Source organism: Pleuronectes platessa, chromosome 22 (assembly GCF_947347685.1).
Source record: "Pleuronectes platessa chromosome 22, fPlePla1.1, whole genome shotgun sequence".
Lineage (NCBI taxonomy): Eukaryota > Metazoa > Chordata > Actinopteri > Pleuronectiformes > Pleuronectidae > Pleuronectes > Pleuronectes platessa.
Window position 1 is genome coordinate 17,041,623 of NC_070647.1, and position 15,966 is coordinate 17,057,588.

Below are 15,966 nucleotides of genomic sequence, written 5' to 3' on the forward strand. Positions count from 1 at the left end.
TAATTGATTTAAAAAAAAGCACTTTAGCTGTTTGTTTGAGGATGAACTGTCCCTAGAGTTCCATAGAGCACCAGATGCACTTTTTGCGCCTGCAGGACTTTGTTTTCTTTTGTTTATTGTTCATATAGAAAATGAAAGCGGACAGACAAGTGAGCAGAGTTTAGTCCGGAGTTGGCTGAAAGCTTTAAGAAGGCACTGGATGTGGAATTTCAAGAAAGGAGTATGAAATAGTTGTGCGTAAAATGTGCGTAATTGTGCGTAAAAGTGTGGCTTCTTTTTCTCCTTTGTCCCTAAATCGCCACACATGTCTTTTTTTCTTGCTCCATCATCCCCTCTCACCCCCCCCCCCCCCCCTTATGTACCTGCCCGCTAAAGACACACAGAGAGACAACAAGTGTCCACTTTAAATTCACCCAATAATCAAGACATGGAAAAGAGATTCAGTAGCAAATCATTTTATTCTTGGACTAGAGTGTAGAAAATATGGTTATAAGACTTGTTTTTTTCCACCATCAGTTTTATGTGAAGACAGTATAGAGCTGGCAGTGTAAAGACACAACGCGTGGACATTGCGCTCTGTTTGGACAATAGCTGCATAAGGTTTTGATCATCGTGAAGTTCATGACATAATAACATGGTTTCTCTATTAAATAAGACACATCGGTGCTAGAACAAAACGTCAGAGTATCAAACTCCTTCTGGAAACCTCGTGAGCACAAGAGCCAGAGAATAATAGACTACACGTCTACGTAGGCAGGAGGTATTAGAAGCAACTTCGCAATATATAGACAAAATATATACAAAAAGGATGTGTACAAAACATCTATAAATCTCTTACATACAAAAATATCTTAATATATTTCAAAAAAGCGTTTCATATAGAATTTTATAGAATAAATCCGCGACTTGGAAGCATTTTTCAGAATTAAACGGCTAAGTTTTGCCAAGGGTTGGTGTTCTGTGATTGGATTTAGCATAGTTGATGAGCGACGTGTTAAATAAAGTTTTTAATGTGCTGCTGAAGAGCGTGGATTCACTTTAGTGTTTTTTTATGTCAAGGGCAAATGCACAGAAGTTCGGTTTCCCACGCTGTCAGGGTTCCCGTCTTCTGTTAATCCTTTGGCGCTGATCTCTGGTCTGATTTCTCCAAAGTTTTCAGGACGTTCAGGCCTCGTCTGTCTGTCTGTCTGTCTTTCTGTCTTTCTGTCTGTCAGTCCGGAGGACAGGAGGACAGGGCGTTCAGGACCCAGGGACCGAGACGCGTGTACAGTGCATCTTGTTCTTGAGGACACCCAGTCTCCTCCGGGACCATCCCAAGCGCACGACAACAGTAAATTGAGTTGATCCATATTTCTGTGGAGAGAACGAGAAAACGTTAAACGACTGTTCAGAGTATTGATCATGATTCATATTTGATTTCTAACTGTTTCTGAATCACATCCTCGTCACATCTGGACTCACCTCATACAGATGCTCAGAACCAGTTGGCGAAGTCCAGCAGTTCCTGCTCCTCTGGACTCAGGGCGTCGTATGAACCCTCGTCAGATGAGTAGGAGGACACTGGGGAACCTGCCATGGAGTTCATGTCGGTGGAGTATCCCTGCGATATTCCGGGCGACAGGACTCCGGACTGAAAGGCGGCGCTCACCGCGTCGTGTTCGTCCAGCAGCTGCTGCAGCGCGCGGATGTACTCCACCGCGGAGCGCAGCGTCTCCACTTTGCTCATCTTCTTGTTGGCGGCGCCGTTGGGGACGTGCTCGCGCAGGGTGGCGAAGCCGTTGTTCACCAGCTTCACCCGGTTCCGCTCCCGCTCGTTCCTCCGCGCCACCGCGTGCGGCTGCTGCTGCGGGAGGGTGTAGCCGAACCCCGCGAAGTTCAGTCTCCGCTTGCAGCGCAGCAGCTCCGGGGAGGTGGAGCGCTGCCTCTTCTGCCCCTTGGAGCCAGACTTCCCGCTGCTCTGGCTGCTGCCGCACGGGCTCAGCTGGATGCTCTGCGCCGTCGCGGAGGAGAAGAAGCAGGCGGGCGGCAGGAGCTGCTGCTGGCTGATGTTAATTTCCATCTTGGCTGTGAAGTCCATTCCCAGGATTAAAAAAAACACGCAAACTTATAAAGAAATCAGCAACTCTCAAGGCGGTGCGTCCCGCTCGTGCCGTTCACGTGGTGCTTGACGCGCACTTGTTTCAATAGGGCAGTGCGCTGGGCTGCTGCCTCGCGCGCTCCTCCAAGCTGCTCTGACTTCTCGAGGAGAGACGCCACTGCTTTTCAATGAGTCTGGATGAGGGGCTGGCCACGCCCTCGGGTCGCGTGGATCCACCTTGGGCTCCTGCGCCGGTGCCGGTGCGTTACGCGCGCCGGACGCGTGCCACTTGAAGCACTAAACAAACAGCCAGTGGTGAGTTTCTTTTCTATCTATCACTCGTGTCAGTAGGTGCAGCTCAACGCGGAGAAAGTTCAGGACATGGTGCGCCACTTCACTAGAGTCAATGTGGTTTTACTTTCTTTTAAAAATCCATGTTCAACATTAAGTTTGGCAACTTTTATTTCGCTCTATTTCTTTGATTGTTTCATTATTTTTTGGAGGAAATGTGAAAAACATCTTTTGTGAGTTCATTCCGGAAACTTTCCGCAAATAAATTATAACTTTGGACAAATATATCGAGCTTATTTATGCTGTCGTGTAAATATACTTCTCAAGTTATGATGAGTCTGTGACTGAAGTCACTTATTAACAGTCATCTGATGGAAACTCCTCGTCTCAGCAGCTTCATCGCAGGACTCTCAGTCTGAGTCTGTACGTGTCACTGAACTTCTTATCAATTATATGAATAAGTGGAAGTTCCTGTTGTTAATATAAACAATCCAGTTGTTTATAGATCAAAGACGTTTTTGACCACAGAAATTATGATAATTCAAGATAAAAAATAAAACCTCTTCTCATCTCTCAGCGAACCTCCACATTTCCAGCCTCGCCCGGAGATCTGTGCAGATTGCTGCTGTTTCACTGTGAACGTTACAGACGCGTCTCTATTGTGCATCACAGGCCGGATTTTCCACTTTGATTAGAGCAGATCATCCGCCGCGCACAGGCGGAACGGAGGGTTGTGAGTCTGCGGAGGGGCCCGGAGGAGGAGCGTGTCTTTGTTCGGGATTTGATCCACTCGCTGCGGTTACAGTGGCGAGGAGGCGCCGTGTTCTGTTGATTACCGCTTTGGAAAAAGTGGAGAATAATAAAACACGTCTTTGAGCGCGGAACAAAACCAGGACCAAACTGTACCCCCCCCCCCCCTCTCTCTCTTCCGTGCGTGAATCCGTGCGTGTGTGTGTGTGTGTGTGTGTGTGTGTGTGTGTGCGTGTGTGTGTGTGTGTGTGTGTGTGTGTGTGTGTGTGTGTGTGGCATGCTGCGTGAAGAGTGTGCGCAGTGACAAACAGAGTGGAAAAAAGATATTCACTTTTCAGTTTTTACGCGTGGAGTTCTCTCAGTGTCTCTGTGTTTGTGTGTCCTTCAGTGTGTGTGCACCATTCATTTATGTGTGTGCGCGTGTACAATAAAACGCGCACAGAGATAAAACATCAGGCAACAAAGATAAGACAGATCTGTAGTGTTTTCATTTTTGTGTGTGTTCGTGTTTGTTTGTGTTTGTGTATGTGTGTGTGTGTGTGTGTGTGTGTGTGTGTGTGTGTGTGTGCGTGTGTGCGTGCGTGTGTGCGTGTGTGTGTGTGTGTGTGTGTGTGTGTGTGTGTGTGTGTGTGTGTGTGCAATTAAACAGAGATAAAAACATCAGTAAACAAATAGTAAACAAACCACTCCTGTTTTCTGATTTTTAAGTCTGTGCGTACATTTTCAGTTTTTTACACGTTATTGTGTCCCCCCGGTGAGAGTGTGTACTATATATAAATATATTGTCAGTTTGTGCGTGTGTGTTAGTATGTGTTTGCAAATACCCCCCCCCCCCCCCTTTCCCCTCCCTTTATTGTTGTGTGCTTGTGCACGCGCGTCCTGAAGAGGGGATTGTAATAAACTGTGCAATTTTTCAGAATCAGGTTTGCAGCCCTGGCCCCCACCTCCTATACCCCCCCACCACCACCACCACCACCACCACCACCGCCAATACTTTCTTTTCTTTCCCTCCCCCCTCTTACAGCCGCCCCCCCCCCCCCCCCCCTCTCACCACCACCCCTCTTTTTTTGGCCCAACAAGAGAGTTTAGAAAAGAAGCGTGGGTTCTATTCAGCCTCCCCCTCCACCTCTTCCCCATCGCCAGGCTTTCTGAAACCTATCCATGCCCTGTCAGTGCGCTTCCAGAGTCCAATTAGCGCTTTGTGAGGACTCTCTCTCTCTCTCTCTCTCTCTCTCTCTCTCTCTCTCTCTCTCTCTCCCTCTCTCTCTCTGTCTCCCTTTCCCTCCCTCTCTGTGCAGGTCTTCCACAGGCAGGCGGCTGCATGGGGTCTGGGAGGGCGCTCACTTTACTCGAGGGGCTTTCCAGTCATAGCTGAGTGTAATAATTAATATGACATCTGGGCGCCCAAGTTCCAATTTAACCACTTTCTGTGTTGTCTCTCTTTTTCCCTCCTTCCTGTAGGGATCGTTCTCTCTCTCTGTAGCAGATAATAGAGCAAAGACTCATAAGCAGCCATTGATAGTCTGTGTGTGAGGGATTATCCTTCCATTGGTTTGTCATTAAAAAACTGTTTTTACTCTCAGTTAGGTTTAGATTGGTGCAGGTGCATAATGTTTAAAGACTCATGTGTTCAACCAGATTTCTAAAAGCAGTTACTCTTAACTTTTATCATTTATTTGTTTATTAACAGACAAAATACATCTGTACAAAAAAAGTTGCAACGTGATAATTTGATGAAAGACTTGTTGAACTTGTTGTAGACTAAAAAAAAAGACTTAGACAGAGAACTGACACATTCCCATGCAGCCTCTGTTTTGTTATGACATATTGAAAATTGTTTATCATATTGAAAAACGTGTAATGAAATATATAAATCCGGCACCCACACAAAAACAATGACTTCATGGCCAAATCTACATTTTTATTAAAATGTAGATTTGTGTGATGGACTTCGTGTAAACATCTCCTCCCTCTTGTCTGTGCTGGTTTCTGAGAAGGTGTGAGAGAGCAGCGCCCTCCAGTGGACAATGGAGGCACCCTGTCTTGTGTTTTTCCCTATATTATGGTTTTCCCCCCAGAGATCACAGCTTGTGATGAAACACTTGTGGAGAGAGTTTGAATCATCTCTAGATTTGATAGAATTAACTTTGAACTTCGTCGGATAGATATGATAAGAGTCAAACTTTCCCCATTTGAGGTGTGAAAACCTCTGTTCTGACTCAGGGGCCTGACTCGTCTGTACCTGGATGAGGGGCCACACACATCATCCAGTGCTGGGGGAAGTTTCAGCCACTTTAGATGAACAGACTCTCACCCATCTTCACCATGGCCTCGTCTGATTGTCAACAAACCCAAATGTCTTCTCCTGAGAGACGAGGAGAACCAGGAGTCCTGCAGCAGATGATCTGGTTCCCACAGAGTCTGGATCCTAAAACCATGGATTCAGTCTGAGAAGACAAGAGACACTGAGACAGAATAAAGCCAAAGAACAACTGTGGCAAGTTAATTGATAAATAAAGTAACACAATACAAAGTACTCTTGACATTATTTTTAACAGCCACTTTGCTTGAGTATCTAAAACGTGTTCCCGGTACTTGTCTTTCTTATTGTGACATTCAAAGAGACTTATGAATATTTATTTATAATATTTAATCCTTTATGCAATAAAATGTATGTTATAATTCACGTGTATTCGTAATATTAGAGGAGGTAGCGGTGGAAAGCTTTTTGTCTTTGCTGAGCTTCCGTAGAGTTCTGGTCACGTGGTTTTGTTTACCATCAGGAGTCGCGTGTGTGTATAGAGCCAGTACTTATACACCTGTTTCTCTATAAATACGTGTTTATACTTACGTTTACTTATACAGGTGTATTGTATCGTGAAGCTAACGTCATGCTAACGTTTAGTTAATCCTTCCTGGAGCGAACAGTAGCCAAGCTAGCTGTTAGCGCCTGAGCTAGTTCTCTGTGCTAACATGAGAAGTTAGCTTAATGTCTCTGTGGTTGTTATTAATACACATCTCGTGTTAGCCATGAGGTCTTTGAACTACGTGCAGAGGGTCAGTCTGGATTTCACCGGGACCCTGTTTCCTCACGCCATCTGTCTGGGGGACGCGGACAACGACTCGGTAAAGAAGCTAACGACACTTTGGATTGTTTATCATTATTCTCCCACAGCTTCAGGAATGAGAGGAACTGAAGTTTCAGCCTCATTCAAAGTGGAGTTAAAGTTTCCTGAGAGAGCACAATGGATTATATGAATGTACCAGAGTTAGTTGATGTTAAAAAGAAAACAAACTTACAAATATATATTTAAAAAGACCCCAAACACATACACACTGAGGCAAAATCCAGAATAAATAAAGTTAGTGAGAAGAGGTGAATCTATGAATAATCATGAGGATGAATTGAAAGCATGAAAAACAATTTACACTCTGAGCTTCCATCCTGATATTGTTGTTGTCTCCTGAGGATGTGCAAACACAAGTTTACTGCTTCTCTTTCACATGTTATCATGTATTTAGAAAGACAAAATTAAAAAGTATAAGTATGTCCAAAGCGATATGAAGATCAAAAGCAGGATAATCAGCAGGTTTCAAGTTATTTTACTGTAGTGCTCTAACAACAGAGATCATAATATACCTTCCTTCTGTATTAAAGCAGAATAAACAAGTTGTCCGTCTCTTTCTGCTGCAGCTGAACGAGCTGGTTGTGGGAGACACCAGTGGGAAGCTGCTTGTGTATAAGAACGATGACCCCAAACCCTGGGTCACACGCTCCTGTGTGGGGATGGTCAGTACTTTGAGATCACTGTCCTTAAAACTCATGAGTGAATTTAAATTAACACGTGTGATTTGTTTTGCAGCTGACATGTGTCGCGGTTGGAGACGTCTGCAACAAAGGGAAAGTAAGGAAATGATAAATGAGCGGCTGCATCATGTCATGAACATTCAGAAGGGGACGTTCTCAATGTCCTGTGTGTTTCTGTGTGTCTGTCAGAACCTGGTGGTGGCCGTGGGCGCCGAGGGCTGGTTCCACCTCTTCGACCTGACCGCTGCCGCTGCCAACAAATCCGATTCCTCGAGCCAGCACGAGTCGCTGTGCTCCGACGACCAGCGGCCCTTCTTCACCCAGCACATTCCTGCCAACACCAAAGTCATCCTCATCAGGGATATCGGTAAACGTCTCACAAGTGCTTCCTGTTCATCGTGTTGGTTTTAAAAGGAATTCGACTGCAGAGTGTACGTGTGTGTGCAGATGGGGACGGACGCTATGAGCTGGTGGTGGGCTACACAGACCGGGTGGTGCGAGCTTTCCGCTGGGAGGAGCCATCCGAGGGTTCGGACCTGGGAACGGGTCAGCTGGTTCTGCTGAAGAAATGGCTTCTGGAGGGGCAGGTACACTGTACTGGAGTTTTATTCACCCAGAAGAAGATATATTTATTACCACTAGTGTTATTCATGGTTTCCTCTCGTGCTCCAGATTCTCTGGTTTCTCATGAAGACTTGTAAGCGAAGCTGTTTTCTCCGGACCTTGTGTATCTTGGTCTAAAAGGTCAAAAGTATAGTTTAACATAAAGACGTTTTTAAAAAGATGATTTCCACGGCTCTTGCAGGTGGACAGTCTCACTGTGAATCCAGGTCCGGAGGGTTTACCAGAGCTGATGGTGTCTCAGCCCGGCTGCGGCTACGCCATCCTGCTGTGCTCCTGGACACAACAAGACTCCTCCGGCTCTGGAGATGATGCTTCTGCCACCCCTGGGAGGTAGACCCCCCCCCCCCCTCCCCTCTTCATAATGTTATTTAAAGTGATTGGTTACTTTCTCTACATGCTTTGATTTCTCTGCTCTCAGTGAGGGGCCTTCCAGAGACATAGTTCTACATCTGACCACCGGGCGGATTCACAACAAGAACGTTTCCACTCACCTCATCGGCAGCATCAGCAAAGGTAGCAAACAGTCAATCCACGAGTGATATCAAATGGAAAATGGCCCTAAATGAGATCTGAAAGGTTTTAATGAACACATTTTGATTCACAATCATTGTTTCTTCATCAGGTTCTAAAGAGGAATCTTCTAAATGTGGACTCTTCGCTCTCTGTACTTTAGATGGTGAGTCATGGATTAAAAACATGTCATCCTTTTTAGGCAAGAACGAACAAACACTGAGTTAAAACATAAACTTGTTGGTGGAGGTAATGAAAGGGAGTTCAAACATGTTTTTATAACACAGGACAAGATGGAGAATATCCCATGTATGTTCCATTGCACTAATTAAAATGCCCACCGCCAGTTGATACATCATGTTTAGTCCTCTGGTAAAAAACAACTCTAATCATGAACTAAACACAATGAAGTACTTTAAGATGTGAAAGCACATTTATATGATCAGTCATAAGTCAGTTATTTGTATAACAAGATAAAAGCCGGATTAGCATGTTATACATGAACTGGGAGTTCTCAAAGTACAACAGGTAGAGCGTTAAACCCACAGCTTTAGTCTGTGGCTGTTTGCTGATGTGGAGGATCCTCCTGGAGATAACTGTCAGCAGCTGGAGAGTCCATCAATATTTCAAGAAGAGTGGATCGGTGGGGGGGGGGATTATCCTCATCGCTGCCAGCAGCATTTACACAATCTCTCCTCTGCTGACATCCTCACGGGCCAACATACAGAAAATAAATGGTTTTACCGAACTGGAATTTATAGAATTATACCCACAGAATATTAAGGGAGGATATTGGTGGCTGTATTTCAAACGTGTTGACAGTAATATAACGTCAGGGATTATTTACATCAGTCTGAAGGTGTCGTAAATCCTCTGCAATTGTCTTTTTGTCTCTCGGTGCCTTCACCTGTCAAAGGAACCCTGAAGCTGATGGACAGCTCGGAGCAGCTGCTGTGGTCGGTGCAGGTGGATCATCAGCTCTTCGCTCTGCAGAAGCTCGACGTTACTGTGAGTTAATGCTTTTTTTAAATGTAAAGATTAATTAATTAAGACTAATTAGTGCACGTGTTTGTTTGGCTCCAGGGTGACGGCAGAGAGGAGGTGGTGGCGTGCGCCTGGGACGGTCAGACCTACATCATCGACCACAATCGCTCGGTCGTCCGGTTCCAGTTCGATGAGAATGTCAACGCCTTCTGTGCCGGTGAGACACAGATGATCTTTCTTTAGTTTAGAATAAGGGATCTCAACCATTTGACAATGAGAATATACATTTAAATGCATGTTCCCTCATCATGTAAGTTAAGGTTCAGTTGCAACTTTGTCCTTCCTCCAAATACACGAGAGAACCTGGATAGGAGACAAAGATAGAGAAGAAGGAAAGAGGGACTGAGAGAAAAGAGAGGGAACAGAAGAAAGAGAGGAAGAGCATCAACACCGAAGGAAGAAGGAAGGACCCTGATACGTCTCCTTCAGACACCATAAAATAACATTTTAATTTATATCAGGGTGCAGGGTTTGGCAAGAATGTCGAGTATCCCATGTCGCCAGTAGGTGGCAACATGGAGCTAGAGATTCACCTTCTCTTACACTCGTCCTCCTCCTCTCTCCCTCTCTCCCTCAATCCCCCTCTCCTCTCTTCTCTCTCCTCTCTCCTCTCAAATCGTTCTGCATTGTCACAGTTTATCTCAAAGAGCTAATGGGACAGGCACACTGGTAAATGGATTAAAGAGACCAGACCATGTTTGATCTGGCTGAATCCACTGAGGTGTGTGTGTGTGTGTGTGTGTGTGTGTGTGTGTGTGTGTGTGTGTGTGTGTGTGTGTGTGTGTGTGTGTGTGTGTGTGTGTGTGTGTGTGTGTGTGTGTGTGTGTGTGTGTGTGTGTGTGTGTGTGTGTGTGTGTGTGTGTGTGAACAGTATGTGGATGAAAACAGTCCACAGATTAGATCGCTTTCTGTTTGTGTGGAAGCTGACTCCAGCACAGAAACATATATTAGTAACCAGGCAGCGAAGGGCAGCTGATGTGTTCATTGTGATTCACAGACGCTGATCACTTTGCTGCCTGAGTAAACGCTGTGTGTAGTACACATAAATTCAGGGTTTACGTTTCTTTTGTGTGTCGGTTGCAGGTCAGTACACGTGTAAGGAAGGTAAAAACAGCCCCTGCCTCGTATACGTGAGCTTCAACAACAAGATCTACATCTACTGGAAGGTGGAGCTGGAGCGGATGGAGTCCACTAACCTGCTGCGGGTGCTCGAGGAGAAACCGGAGTTTAAACAGCACATGACGGCGCTGGGAGTCGGTGAGTACGCCAACAACTCAGAGGCATTAACTAGCCCATCCCATCACGTCCAATCCCATCGGCTATATAGTTAATTATGGCTTCTAGTGACAACAGCCAGTATTTTGGGGCTTCTGGTATCGACAGCGTAGAACCTCAGTACATAGTTTGAACTCTGGAGCAAAACGTAATAGGTCTGTTCACAACCGTCAAGAATAGTAAAAAACAAACAGGATTTGATTGCATGCAACTGAAGGAAGTCATATTGTACGTATACAGGAAGAGGCCGGGGAGGAAATAGATCAAAGGAGCCTCTAATTCAATGCTTTGCACTCTGCATTCAATTCTATATAAATCCATAAGTCGCTGAACTGAGCTGAGGAGACAGACATATTTTTAGAGGATCTTTAAATCCACAGGCGCACAGAACACAGAAGCCTCTGGTTCTTCTCTGCTTCTCATCTTTTGTCCTCTTCATCAAAGCGCTGTCTCTGCAGTCCAAACACGAACCGCCTGACAAACACAATGTTTAACCAACACAAATACTTTGGGTTAATGATTGCGAATGCGCACAAAGGTTTTTTTCTTTTACGTCCTCTTAATTTCCTCTGTTGATGCTCTTTTGTAGTCGAACATTAATCTCAGGTCTGTCCTCGTGCGTTTTGAGTCTTCATGCATGTCACAAATATTTCACAAGAGGGAAAAGCACTGATTAAATTGCTATTTTGTCGTTGTGCCTTTTTTCGGTCTGCATGGACGAGCAGACAGTCGAGCACTACATGTCCAAAAAGCACGAGAGGAAAGCTACTTAGTGAGGAGGAGGAAAAAAGATGATGACACACAATCACATGATTAGCAGGGTTTGCTCGGGCGTTACGATGGCAGCTGAAAAAGCAGCTTTCAGCAGATTTATATATTTCTTTTGCTGTGTGGTAGTGGTGTTAGCGTAGCTTCCTGCTGCCTCGGTTAATAATTCAAACTCTGGGCCAGTTGTGTTTCTTTGGACTATGATTTCACAGGCGTGTTATCTAACCCACCGTGGAAAATGTGTGATGTAGCAGCCTAGGGACAAGGAAAGAGAGAGAGCGGAGGGGAGAGGAGAGGAGACAGCCAAGGACAAATAAGAAAAATGTGGAGTGTGGGGTGGGGGGACATTTTAAATCTCATTTTTAATTATTAAATGTAATCTAGGTTTTTCGCTGCCTCACTGTGAAATGTCAGTTATTGTTCGTTAATAATCAGCCTTCAGTCAAACGATGATTACAAAGAGTCTCTCAGGTTTTCATAGCAACGTGGGAAGCTTCCGTAATATGAACGATCCCCGTCTGCTTGACCGTTACCTTTTAATTTAGTTTTACCGTGAAGCAGCTGCAGCAGGTTTTCAGTCAAATTAGATTCACTTTGCTTTAGGAGGAAATTATCTCATTACGGCTCTGACAGGTGAGGCAAATGTGGAAAACCGTGAAAAATCTCAAGCCATCAGAGAAAGAGCAGAAATTAGAGAGGGAGATAAACTGCCAAACAAAAGACACGTCTGGTTCTGCAGCAGCTTTAGAGCTGGCTAATTATCACTTAGGTAAGGCAGGAGGGCAGGGGGGTAGATATAGGAAGATGGATAGATAGGTAGAGGTCAGTAGGTCAGTAGGTAGGTAGGAAGGGAGGTGTTCCTAGGTAGTTATAGATAGATATGTAGGTAGAGGTAGGTAAGTAGGTGGGTAAAAGAACTATAGGAAGGTGGAGAAGTAGGTATAGGTAGGTAGTTAGCTCTACAGAAGATAAATAAATTGTGCTGAATAAGTTTGAACCGTCAGCAGAGTCCTCATGATGTTCTTCTGCTCACCGAGTGTCTCGTGTCAAAGGTCATTACCACGTTTGTGTTTTCCCTCCACAGACGCTGAGGACCCGGCGGCGGTGAGAGCACTGGTGGCCGATATTCTCTATAAGGACTCAAAGACGTAGCACAGTGGCTCATCAACACACTGTCTGTCCTCCTCCCTCACTGTAAATACTCTCTGAATAAACCCTCTGTCTCCAGGGATGCTGTGTCCGTGTCATTAGTGCTCCAGGTTCAGGTTTCTGATCACAGATATATGCCTGTGTCATTGGTCTTCTGTCCACCCGGGTTGGTATTTAACAAGGATTGGAGAGGAAGAGGAAAAACATGCAGGAGAAATGATAAACTGTTGTAATTCAGCTGTGAATGTGTGTTGTGTTGTGTGACATCTTGAATCGAGGAGCAGCAGCAGAGGCATTGTTCGGCTGTCAGTCAGCGCGGACAAGCTGATTAAAAAGAGCTCTCCCATCTGGGCCTTTTCCTTTTCAGCCCTGCGCTCACTCTCGTATCATCTCGGAGATATAAAGCACTGAAGATATTACATAATGCAACATGGCAGAGTTGTTTGTCAGAGCCTGCAGGGTTTGATGAGTGGAGGAACAGGGGGAAACACACACTGCTCCCAGTGGGAGGATCCTATAACCATCTATGTAGACGGCCTCTCTTCTTCCATGCAATATAAATGAGTTACTGGGGGTGTTTGTGTCTGTGTGAGCGACGGTGTTTGTGTGTTTAAGAATAAATGAAGGCTCAGGTGTCCTTTCAGACGTCCCTGCCCTTTAGAGACATGTCGAGGGAAGGCTTTGGTTTCAGGACCCCAGCTTGTCTGTTGTTGTTGTGCCTTCACAAGAGAAATCCTCCAAATTAGAATTAAACCGTGCGATAAAAGGTATCTCAGCTGTATTATAAGTTGTTGTGTAGAGAACAACTGGTAAAATATAGACCCACAGTTTATGGATTTGTACATTAATCCAATTTGAGATTGTTAATGTGGTGTCAGTCGCTGTTGGCGTTCCAGTTGCCCCTGAAGGTGATGGACGGGGCTGAGGTCAGGGCTCGGACACACTTGTAGATGCTGTCCCTTAACGAGATGTCAGTAGAGCACATATCTCCACCAAGGCCCAACGCCCCCTTGAAATTCAATCAAGCTGCACAACATGGCTCAGTCTCCTGAATACGCCTGATTTTATTTAGTCAATATCCCTGGGAGATTGGTAAAAATGTCAAAGCGCCAAAATCTACTGGATTTGGTCCCTTTGTGCAGATCTGTGCCAAAATGTAACGGGTTCTTTCTCGGCTCGTGTCCCATCCTCCTGCCAAGTTTCATGGAAATCTGTTTGGTAGTTTCTGGGTAATCCTGCTGAAAATCAAACAAACAAACAAACAAACAAACAGACAGGGGAGAAAAACCTGGAGCTCTACACTGAACAGAATTAACCACAAATAATCTCTCTCTATAAATCCACTCCTGTTAATCTCCCTCTCATCTGTTTTGGATTGATATCATTTTAATAAGGCTTTTTAAATGTTCAATTACAGCAAATCACATTCAGCCTGTTTCACCTCACATCTCAGAAAGGGCGCAGATGTTTTACAGGTTATGTTTCGATTCATTGTGATCACGGTAATTGAGAGTGTTGATGTCAAGCGGTCGTTTACATTGGATGAGTCATGATGGACTTAACCTCAGTGGATGTTATATAACCACAGTGATTTCTGTTATTTCAACACGTCCTCCTTATATGAGCTGAACCTTCTTCTGCACGTGGATTCAGGACGATGAACAAACATCCAGCTGTTGTTTCCCAGAGCAGACGTCAGCATGTGGAGTATGAAGAGTCCTGCCTGGTCTCCGGTGACGGATCCTGTGCCACTGTGACTTCTGCTCCGATATTTTCCCATAATATTTAATACGTTTTCCAGACGTCCGACCCGGGGACGCGACCACACAGGGGCTCCGACCTCGTCGTGATCCAGCCGACCTTTTAATGCGTGCATGGATTTGTCTGTAACTATTCTCGGCCACATCATTTCTTGGATTTTAATATAAGTGGAACCCACGTTGTCCTTTTTTAGCAGCAAAACTGGAAGTTGTCCCACAAAGGATATAACCTCCAGAGAGAGTTCGATGTTGTTTAGTGTTTCAGGCTCCATCACTGTGCCTCCTATTCTTCGGCCATGAGTTCTGGGATAATTTAAGAGACTTATAGTGTAAATATCAAAGTCTAAATTTCCATAATAACTGTGTTATTGCTTTTTGGATAAACACTCATCTCTGTGTCACCAGCAAAAGTCTGACTGAGTTCCTTCTTTCAATTTTCCTATTCTCTTTTCTCAGTCATGTCAGTCAGTGTAATGTCAGAATTTAAATTATACTGGTTTTAATTGTAGATAAGGTCGATAATAGAATAGGGAAAATATAATAATCATGCATAGTCAGAGATCAATTCCTGACATTTACTGTGAGATAAAGCTTTTTTTTGCAGAGGCCACATGTTGAAAAGGTTGAGAAGTCAATTCCCTGGATGATGGAGCCACGAGACTCGCTAGTGAGTAACAAACCCGTCAGCAGGAGCCCGTCGATGCAACCTGACAGCATGTGACCACGCTCCCTGGAGGCGGATCGCTCCTCTGCTATCAACCTGCTATGAACCCTGCAGCCTGGTGTCACATACAGTATCTAGACATTAAGCTAAGGTGTTAAGGAATATGGAAGGAATTGTAATATAATGGAAACTTGTCTTCCTACGTCTTGAAAGCTGGATTCTCCAGAAAGAAATGTAGCCTCTCAAAATTAGAAAATCTCCTGTTGTTGGCATGAACATGAACATGAACTGACAGCCCAGCTACACACACACACACACACACACACACAGCATCCTCCCACGCCTCACAACCTCCACTGTCAGGTCACAGTACAGTCAGTCAGTAGCAGTCAGAGCTGCAAACATGCACGATCTCAGACGTTCTCTTGTCATGGTGGAAGAAGGAAAGCAGGTCCCGCTCTGCAGCCAGACCCATAACCCCCCCCCCCCCCCCCCCCCCCCCATCTCACATTCGCTTGTTACATCACAATCATCTGCTCTCAAGCTTCCTCACAGCTCTCAGAAACTATTTTCTGAGGATCACAGGGTTCGAGGAGGGGTAGTCCACATTATTTGATATTCCTGTCGGGCCGTTTCTTTTATTTTTAGATTAATTCTTTCATCTGAAATGTCAGACGATGTTGAACGGTGCAGACTCTCTCAATCCTTTTGTTATAATCAGAAATAACCGTCTCTAAATTCAAAATAGCACAATCTGTACCGTCTGTTCTTCCACTGTAAAGCAACATGATCCTCAATTATCTCAATAAGAGTCCTTTCCTGTCCTAAGCGGCGTGGGAGGCCTCATAGTTACAGAAAAACCTTTCTTCTCACTGCAAATGATTTCGGAGAAATATCATCGTGATTGCACAAAATCCACGTTGAACCTGCGTAAGAAGGACAGTGATTCACTCGCTCGCAGAGTTTACACCTTGAATACAATGCTGATGAATCACAAATGGAAGGGACATTTGTGTTTGCATGAATACATGAGGATTGTGTTGTGTGGGCTTCGAAAAGAACATGAATCAGGTTTGTTTTTTGTGTGTTAAAGCTCATCAGATGTGATGAACGCTGCAGGAACGTGGGAGAGACGAGCAGAACACCTGAGAGAGGAATAGAGTGTTTGAATCCACTTTATACTTCTACTCTATTACATTTGAGATGGTAATAATATGCTTTTTTCTTCTCATATGAAAAGCTTAAA

At 44.8% G+C, this 15,966-nt stretch overlaps 2 protein-coding genes across 2 annotated transcripts; one reads left to right on the forward strand and one right to left on the reverse strand.

Annotated features, from left to right (window-relative positions):
- Positions 1–473: 473 nt before the first annotated feature.
- ascl1a (achaete-scute family bHLH transcription factor 1a) lies at positions 474–2,186 on the reverse strand. The gene is made up of 2 exons (XM_053415506.1): positions 1,462–2,186; positions 474–1,353 (listed from the first exon to the last, which is right to left on the reverse strand). The coding sequence occupies exon 1, from the start codon at positions 2,075–2,077 to the stop codon at positions 1,475–1,477; it is 603 nt and encodes a 200-aa protein (XP_053271481.1). The 5' UTR covers positions 2,078–2,186; the 3' UTR covers positions 474–1,353; positions 1,462–1,474.
- Positions 2,187–5,884: 3,698 nt separating this feature from the next.
- Positions 5,885–12,374, forward strand: itfg2 (integrin alpha FG-GAP repeat containing 2). Its single transcript, XM_053415421.1, has 12 exons — positions 5,885–6,244; positions 6,813–6,908; positions 6,982–7,023; positions 7,116–7,293; positions 7,374–7,513; positions 7,732–7,880; positions 7,969–8,063; positions 8,173–8,226; positions 8,977–9,068; positions 9,144–9,261; positions 10,188–10,361; positions 12,232–12,374. The coding sequence occupies exons 1-12, from the start codon at positions 6,149–6,151 to the stop codon at positions 12,297–12,299; spliced, it is 1,302 nt and encodes a 433-aa protein (XP_053271396.1). The 5' UTR covers positions 5,885–6,148; the 3' UTR covers positions 12,300–12,374.
- Positions 12,375–15,966: the final 3,592 nt, after the last annotated feature.

Bases quoted from the DNA above. Each gene is read 5' to 3' on its own strand.
- ascl1a (XM_053415506.1), bottom strand. From the start codon at position 2,077: ATGGACTTCACAGCCAAGATGGAAATTAACATCAGCCAGCAGCAGCTC.
- itfg2 (XM_053415421.1), top strand. From the start codon at position 6,149: ATGAGGTCTTTGAACTACGTGCAGAGGGTCAGTCTGGATTTCACCGGG. The intron at 6,245-6,812 runs GTAAAGAAGCTA...TTTCTGCTGCAG, and splicing joins GGGACGCGGACAACGACTCG to CTGAACGAGCTGGTTGTGGG. The intron at 7,881-7,968 runs GTAGACCCCCCC...CTCTGCTCTCAG, and splicing joins GCTTCTGCCACCCCTGGGAG to TGAGGGGCCTTCCAGAGACA.